Below are 9,112 nucleotides of genomic sequence, written 5' to 3'. Positions count from 1 at the left end.
GAGAGCGCTGGAACGGAGACTTTGAGCACAACTCTGACCTGCACCTCCCTGTCGAGAACAAGTTCATCGGTTAGTGTGTTTATGTCTGTGTGTTTCTGTGTTGTGAACCTTCCTAATGTGTTTATATTTCTTGTCTTCCTTCCAGCGACTGATTTCAGCCTGAAGCTGTCTGACTGTCCTGATACTGAGCTGCCAGTCAGAGTAACTGCCAACGACCGAGGATGTCTCTGGTACAAGAAGGACAACAACTTCAACATACCCAAAGGTGTGTGTGTGTGTTAGGACTGTGACGGTCATGGCATTTTGGATGACGGTAATTGGCCAGCCAAATGACGCGATCTCCGTAATAACCATTTGAATAGTAATAAAAAAAATTGAATGGGTGTCCCCATTCAAGTCAATGGTGGCATAACGGGTGGACTGGCAGCCATTGCGAGTGTACCCACAGGAGGGTTTACTCCGCCCAAAATCTGTCCACGAAAATAAGGCCACCAAGTGAGGAATTTTTTGTATGGAGGTCAATGAGAGAGTGTTGAATTTTGTGAAGAAACAATGTAATTGCTATATTCCTACGTGAGGCTTATTTGATCTGCTAGGTTTTCAGGAATGGTTAGGTTGTTACGACTGCACTGATATAAGTGGACGCGTTTGACCAACTTTGAAAAAAACGACTTTATATCAGAGTTGTTCAGGTGGGACCATTCTGCCCTCTCATTGGCTAGAATGGTCCCACCTGAATGCCTTCCATCTTTAAGGACATGCATTTCCATTGTTAGAGCGGTCACTCCACTATCTTGTCAATATAATTGAAAATCTTTGATTCAACTCAACTGACGTTACAAAAAAGACCTTTCATTACAAGAGCCACATCAGTTATCATTTGAATTAACATTCTACATTACCGTGGAAGTTATTACTTCACAATACCATGCAGCCATCCCTAGTGTACCTATGAGTTTACCAGTCAAATTGCCAGGGTAAGAGGTTCCAAGCATATAGATCCTCCTAAATGATTATTCTAATTGATAATTCTATGGTTCCAAGCCCGTTCTTTTCATGTGTGCTGCTGTTTCCTAGGCAACCGAAGACTCGTTTGCTACAGCACCTTGCTTGTTTCAACTAGGAGCAACAAAGTTTCATCATGTTGTTTAGAGTACATGTTACAGCAGAAACACACTCAATTGCACAAATTCCAGGCCGTCCTGTTCGTACCCCAAAAAACAAAAATGATGACGTTATTTTCTCTTCATAATGGTTTTCATCCAGACAGTAATTGTGCCAGCCCTAGTGTGTGTGTGTTTCAAAGTAACTACTCTATAACACACACACACAATCTGGCGTCAATGTCCACATATTCTCTTAAAGGAAAATTTCACCCAAAAACTCTTTTGGTATTTGTTTCATTAGTCCATTGTTGATATAGTCACAAAATGTCAGCAGTTTATAACTTCATCATACTGGCTTTTTATTTTTTTACCTTTATTTAATGTATAAAGGGCTTTATAAAACATTTGATTTGAGTTACTACAACAGTGAACAATTAACATGGTCAATAGCTATACTCTTTCATTGATCTGTCGTTTCTACTCTCTCCTTTGCTGATCTGTCGTTTCTTCTTTCTCTCCTTCAGCGTATATCCGCTTCCATCTCATCTCTCCGGTCATCCAACAGTCAGCCAAGAAGTAAGTCCAGGGTTTAGTTAGCCATTAGCCAACAATTGTTTCACAGGTAGAGATTGTGCTAAAATTGCTAGCCTCTCAAGAATGCAGCCATAGCTAGGAACTGTTTTACACAGTATTTTAATCCTGTTTCTCTCTGCTTATCTCCCTCTCTCCACTCTCTCATTCCCAACCCTCATTTCCCCCCCTCTCTCTCTCTCCCTCCCTCCCACCCCTCTCTCCACCCGCCCCTTCCTCTCTCTCTCTCTCTCACCCTGCCCCTCTGCTCTCTCTCCCCCTCCCCTCCCTAGCCTGGTGTTATTTGACCTGCTAGTGAACATACTGGGTCATAACCTAGCAGAGCCAGCCTACGAGGCTGGACGTGGCCCAGGCTGGCACCTACAGCTGTCAGCTTAAAGGTAAAGACAAAACAAAAAGGGGGAAACCCTGGTTATCAAGGTCAAGGGTTAACCACAAACTGCTGTGAGTTAGACCCAGACACAACTGCACCGGCGCACACACACCCACCACACTCATGATGATGATGGTGTTCCTCCTCTGTAGCTCCTGTTCCATCTGATCCTGGACCATGCTAGCTGACTTCTCTGCCTGTCAAGATGTCTTCAATATGTTCTCTGAGCAGCTCAAAAAGACCTACTTCAACATCCTCATACGACCTGAGAAACTGGGCAAGTACGTCACGCGCGTGTGTGTGTGGGTCTCTTTGTTGGTGTGTGTGTCCCACCTCACCATTGTCTTCTCTCTCTCACCAAACACACACTCTCAGGGACGTGCGGTTGTTGGTCCTGGAGCATGGTCGCTGGTCCACTGGTAGAGAAGTACCAGGCGCTGGCAGACGGTGGTCTGACTGTAGAAGAACTGATGGAGTTCAGCAGAACCTTCAAGACCCAGCTCTATGCAGAGGGACTGGTGCAGGGGAACTTCACTAGCCAGGTGACTGGACCATGAAAACACACACACACATTACACACCCTTTCCACCAAACCCTCTTGTATGATTTCTGATGTTTATTAAGTGATCTTTTTTCTCTACAGGAGTCAATCCAGTTCCTGCAGTACGTCACTGAGTAAGTTCACACACACACACACACACACACACACACACACACACACACACACACACACACACACACACACACACACACACACACACACACACACACACACACACACACACACCAACCACACACCACACAACTTTCTTTGCTATCTGTCTGTCAGTAAGCTGCAGTTCTCCAAGTTGCCAGCAGAGGTCCTGTGTTGTTCAGAGTGGTGGAGCTGCCTTTGAAACAGCACCTCTGTAAGGTCAAAGCACTGAACAAGGGAGACGCCAACTCAGAGGTCACAGTCTACTACCAGGTACACACACACACACTGGTACAATTAATCTGTTCATGACTGATTGACTCGCCTCTGACATTCATTCACTCTCTTCTCTTCCTCTCTCCCTCTCCCTCTCCAGTCTGGTCTGAAACACCTCAGAGAACACACACTGATGGAGCTGCTGGTGGTGAGTACACCAACAACCATTCATCCCCTAACCCCTCATCCCTTCTTCCTCTCATCCTCTGACCTCTGTGTTGTTGATATTGTTGTTATTGTTGTGGTTCCAGATGCACATGGAGGAGCCCTGCTTTGACTTCCTCAGGACAAAAGAGACTCTGGGGTCAGTGTCTGTCTTTCACTCGTCTGTCTCTCTGGTGACTAAATAGACCATGGAACCTCTGGAAAGAGTAGGAGTGTTAACCACAGTGTACCAACCTTCCTGAGTGTCCCAACCTTCCTCAGTGTCCCAAACCTTCTCCAGTGTCCCAACCTTCCTCAGTTTCCCGACCTTCCTCGGCATCCCAGTGCCCCAACCTCCAGCTTCTAATTGGCTCAGTCAACTTAAACCCCTCTCTCCAACTCTCTCCTCCAGGTATCATGTTTATCCAACCTGCAGAAACACATCTGGAGTCCTGGGCTTCTCTGTCACGGTGGAAACACAGGCCACCAAGTTCAAGTGAGATCCTCATACTGACTGTATGAACCAATGACATTGTGCACTGCAGTGATTTTGATGTCGCCTTCCTGAGGCTAGAAGTACTATCTCTTATGACCTGTAAACGCCTCTTATAGTAATGACAGTGGGCTCTCTCTCTCTCCATCTCTTCTCTCTCTCTCTCAGTACTGAGCTGGTAGAGTTGAAGATAGAGGAGTTCCTGTCTTCCTTTGGAGAGAAGTTGAGTGCTCTGACTGAGAGTGCCTTCAACACACAGGTGTGTGTGTGTCTGACTATATATCTGAGTGTACTGAAGTTTACTTGTTAAGCTGAAGGTGTGTGTGTACACAGGTGACTGCGCTGGTCAAGCTAAAGGAGTGTGAGGACACACACCTGGGAGAGGAGGTGGACAGGAACTGGGCCGAGGTCRTTACACAGCAGTATGTCTTCAACAGGCTTCACAGAGAGGTGAGACACACACACTGAACAATTCAGTTTTTCTGGTGTGTGCAGAATTTGACATTGCTTTCTGTAGTTGCTGCAGATGTTTCATGTGTGACTGTGTGTAGATTGAGGCCCTGAAGCAGATGACCAGAGCAGAGCTGGTATCCTGGTATCTGGAGCACCGCGGACACAACTGCAGAAAACTCAGTGTACATGTAAGTGTATAGTTGAGCAGTGTAATCAATGTTTAAGAGCTGTGTGTGTGCGCTCTAACATCGACCTCCCTCCCCAGGTGGTGGGTTTTGGGCCGGAGGAGGGCGACCCCCCAGGAGATGACAAGCAGAGTCGTCATGGCAACGGAGAGAGGGATGAGGAAGAGTGTGGCAGTTCGTCCTACGGTGAAGTGTCCAAACTGACCTTCCTCCCCGCCTCGCCCAAGATGGCCGCCGCTACATCCATCATGGACATTCCTTCATTTACCCAGAGCCTTACCCTCTTCCCATACCACAAGATCACCCAATAGACTACCAATATCTATTTTCTCAATATTTCTTTCAAACTCTCTCCATTGCCTGACCATAACATCATCTAATAAACTCAGTGGTAGTGTATCTCATTGTCTTTGGGGCTGACTATCATATCACAACTTCAATATCTCCTAAGACTTTAAAATTGCACCTCTATAAGTACTATGCATGTTTATAAGGCAATACAACACTTTCTATAAATACAGGATGGAGAATGTTTTATGGGATGTCCTATCTCTGCAGTGTATAGCTTATGTAGACTTGCTACAAGTGTTCATAACAGCTTATTGGCAGTCAGCAAGCAGCTCCCTGCAACATTCAGGTAAGGGTCAAACATGGACGAGTCCTAGCCTGTCATATTCAACATGTCTCTCATAGAGGTCGACCGATTTTGATTTTTCAATGCCAATACCGATTTATTAAAAATATATATATAATTATATATATATCACACACACATTTTTGTAATAATGACAATTGCAACAATACTGAATGAACAATGAACACTTTTATTTAAATTAAATACACACACGCACACAGCTCTGAAGTGACAATGATACTTAGGAGACAAATACTCAACTGTTTGAATAAAAATAGAGTCTAAGTTACCTGTGATGAATGTTGAAAACAAAAACTTTAATTTCTATATGCAGGAAATCCTATTTTAATAATGGGCATGGTTAAATGAAGTGACAAACCAAAAGTGCGATAAATCATAATTCCCATGACACCTAGCAAAATCTGAAAAGCGGTTCCTTCATTTATTCCATAGGATATTTTTTAGATTCACTTAAAATAAGGTCTGTGTTTCGTGTAGGCTTACACCGCCAATTTTATAACTGTGTAGATATCCATAGACAAGGTAACTCTGATCAATATTGGCTAAATATAAGCGAAGATAAAAAAATGTGTAGAGTGGATTTATGAAAATATGTTGACAAACGTTACCTTATCCTAGTGAGATTTACACGGGTATCAAAACGCCGAGGCGGTTTATGCCTGCACGAAACAGACCTTATTTGAAGTAGATCAAGACATTCTCTACGGAAGACATGAACGGTAAAATAACGAAGGAACCCCTTTCAAATTCAGCCGCAAAGTATTACAGGAATTATAACGCGTCGACTATTTCTCTCTAAACCATATACCTTTGGCTAATCTGGAAACTATCACCTCGAAAACAAAACGTTTATTCCGTTCCGTATTTTATCTAACGGGTGGCATCCATGAGTCTAAATATTCCTGTTACATTGCACAACCTTCAATGTTATGTCATAATTAGTTCGCAAAGAGCCAGACTGTTGATATACCCTGACTCTGCGTGCAATGAACGCAAGAGAAAATGACACAATTTCACCTGGTTAATATTGCCTGCTAACCTGGATGTTTTTTAGCTAAATATGCAGGTTTAAAAATATATACTTGTGTATTGATTTTAAGAAAGGCATTGATGTTTATGGTTAAGTACACATTGGAGCGATGACAGTCATTGATGATTGTGTTTTTATAAGATACGTTTAATGCTAGCTAGCAACTTACCTTAGCTTACTGCATTTGCGTAACAGGCAGGCGCCTCGTGGAGTGCAATGTAATCAGGTGTTAGCATTGGACTAATTAACTGCAAGGTGGCAAGATTGGATCCCCCGAGCTGACAAGGTTAAAAATCTGTCGTTCTGCCAAAAATCTGTCGTTCTGCCCCTAAACGAGGCAGAACGTTCCTATGCCGTCATTGAAATAAGAATGTGTTCTTAACTGACTTGCCTAGTTAAATAAAGATTAATAAAGGTGGAAAACAAAAAAAACGGCAAATCGGCGCCCAAAAATACCGATTTCCGATTGTTATGAAAACTCGACCTCTAGTCTCTCACTGCAGTCACCCTCTCCACACAGCACACGCGGAATCAAAGATGGGTACACAGTTCCACTGATTTTTATTCGGCAAACAAACTATTTGCGCATTTAGAGTTTTGGAATGCCACCGGTAAATCAGTTGATGCTAGTGACTCAGAGTCAGGTGTGAGTACGCTTTTTAAGCTTCCTCACTGAAACTCTTCCCACACTGAACACGCTGGTGTCTCTTAACACTCCCCGACTCACTGAAACTCTTCCCACACTGAGAGCAGTGATACGGCCTCTCTCCTGTGTGAATACACTGGTGTTTCTTTAAATGTCCTGACACACTGAACCTCTTCCCACACTGGGAACAGTGATATGGCCTCTCTCCTGTGTGAGTACGTTGGTGCACCGTTAAGTCTCCTGATCGATGGAAACTCTTCCCACACTGAGAGCAGTGATACGGCCTCTCTCCTGTGTGAATACGCTGGTGTGCCTTTAAATTTCCTGACACACTGAACCTCTTCCACACTGGAACAGTGATATGGCCTCTCTCCTGTGTGAGTTACGTTGGTGCACCGTTAAGTCTCCTGATCGATGGAAACTCTTCCTACACTGAGAGCAGTGGTGAGGTCTTGGCTTCCCTGTGTCTCTGTGTTTCTGGGTGGGGAGTGTGATGGGGGTGCGATCTGAAGTTGTTGAACACCGCTGAGAGCCACTGGGTGGTGCTAGTGTCTCTGATCTAATCCCTCCACTCCTAGGCAGCCTGACGTACTCTTCCCTGTGGCATCTCTTTATGTGCTTGTAGAGGTAGATCTGAGCCGTGAAGGAGAACGGACAACCAGAGCAGGAAAAGATCTGAGACTGGGACGACTCATTCACACCTGAAAGGAAAGGAGAGAGGGAGGAGAGAAACGGAAGGGGTGTTTAGAGAGGTCAAAGAGAAAAGCAAGTTTGATAGAGAAGCAAATACTGAAAGAAAAAGACTAATGATATCATTATATTCCACTTGACTTGAATAGAGAGATGGAAAGAGAGGGGGAAATGAACAGGTAGTTCTGGAGTAGTGGTAGTCACTACTATTCCTGGGGAAGACACATTTGTCAAACACACTCACTGGGTGAGCCACCGTAGCCTACCCAAATTGATTCATATTCATGCTATTTGAAATACTATTAACAAGGACCATGAAGCTATTTGATGCACAATGTTTGGACACTTGGGGGTATCATTATCTCAATAATAGCACAAAATATGTCAAATCAGATAATGCCAAATTTAAGTCTGAAGGAAGCAGTGGTGGAAAGTCCTTAAGTAAAAATACTTTAAAGTACTACTTAAGTAATTTTTTGGGGTATCTGTACTTAACTACTTATATTGTTGACAACTTTTACTTCACTACATTCCTAAAGAAAATAATGTACTTTTTACTCCTTACATTTCCCCTGACACCCAGAAGTACTAGTTCCATTCTGAATGCTTAGCAGGACAGGAAACTGGTCCAGTTCACACACTTATCAAGAGAACATCTCTGGTCATCCCTAATGCCTCCAATTTGGCAGACTCACTAAACACAAATGCTTAGTTTGTAAATGATGTCTGAGTGTTGAAGTGTGCCTCTAGCTATCCATAAACACATTTTTTTTTTAACTAGGAAATCCTGCAGTCTGGTTTGCTTAATATAAGGACTTTTAAATGATTTATACTTTAGCGATTACATTTACTGTTGATACTTAAGTATATTTAAAACCAAATACTTTGACTTTTACTCAAGTAGTATTTTACTGGGTGATATTCACTTTTACTTGAGTCATTTTCTACTAAGGTATCTTTTACTTTTACTCAGTATGACAATTGGGTACTTTTTCCACCACTGGAAGGAAGTATGTTTTGGGGTGATTGAAATGCATCAACGGTATTGGAAAGTTCAGGAAAACATTAGGGATGATCATCAAGCAATCTGTGTGTATGGTCCTCCGTGGAGAACCCATTTATTTCAACTAGTCATTCTGTGCAGATACATTCACATCACTGCCTTCTTACAAGGCCTGCACAGCCTGTGTGTACAATAGATGGAAACAGACGATACGTGTTCCTGACAATCTTAGCTTTCAGGCATGGGGTCATAGTTGCTAATAGCGGCAACCGTTAAAAAGCAAGAGACAAATTTGTAGGAAGAAAACTATTTGAACGTGGGCTAGAAACCGCTGTTACCTCTGTTTGCCCCAGCCGCTATAGCGGATATAGAAGATTACTCACGGTTCTATGAAGTAAGCTGTGCATTCAGCTGACTGAGGGAAACACATTCATTCAGATTATTGCACAATGACTGCCTGTTCTAGAGGGACGAGGAAAGGGAATAGGGAGAGAGGTAGAGAGAGAAAGCCCAAAGTACCTCTAGCTGAGCTCTTTTTGTCCCAGAGGAAGTCGAAGACGATGCCCAGGTCTCTGGCGTATTCCTCTCCGTACCACACCAACAGCTCCTCTCCAACAGCTATAGGCTTACAGCAGCGGTACAGAATCCCTCCTCTGCTGCTTTTGTAACAGCTACAAAATACCTTCCCTCTCTCTTATCACTCCTCTCTCTGTCAGGTATGTGAACTGTGCCCGTAGTGAAGAAGAGCAGAATCTGTTGGCCTTCCAGTACAG

At 43.5% G+C, this 9,112-nt stretch overlaps 1 protein-coding gene and 1 pseudogene across 1 annotated transcript in view; one reads left to right on the top strand and one right to left on the bottom strand.

The window, feature by feature from the left end:
• Positions 1–4,714, top strand: part of LOC112070177 (nardilysin-like) — a 21,866-nt pseudogene extending 17,152 nt beyond the window's left edge.
• A 404-nt stretch (positions 4,715–5,118) lies between these two features.
• The window catches only part of LOC112070176 (histone-lysine N-methyltransferase PRDM9), a gene marked incomplete at its 5' end in the record, with an annotated part of 15,689 nt that continues 11,695 nt past the window's right edge, over positions 5,119–9,112 (bottom strand). Inside the window, 4 exon segments of the mRNA XM_070438857.1 lie at positions 5,119–6,990; positions 6,992–7,029; positions 7,031–7,347; positions 8,859–8,992. Coding sequence (XP_070294958.1) covers positions 6,660–6,990; positions 6,992–7,029; positions 7,031–7,347; positions 8,859–8,992 — 820 coding nt within the window.

Source organism: Salvelinus sp. IW2-2015, unplaced genomic scaffold (genome assembly GCF_002910315.2).
Source record: "Salvelinus sp. IW2-2015 unplaced genomic scaffold, ASM291031v2 Un_scaffold1251, whole genome shotgun sequence".
Taxonomy (NCBI): domain Eukaryota; kingdom Metazoa; phylum Chordata; class Actinopteri; order Salmoniformes; family Salmonidae; genus Salvelinus; species Salvelinus sp. IW2-2015.
Note: the sequence above shows the minus strand (reverse complement) of the source record. Positions and strands in the feature narration are given on the sequence as shown.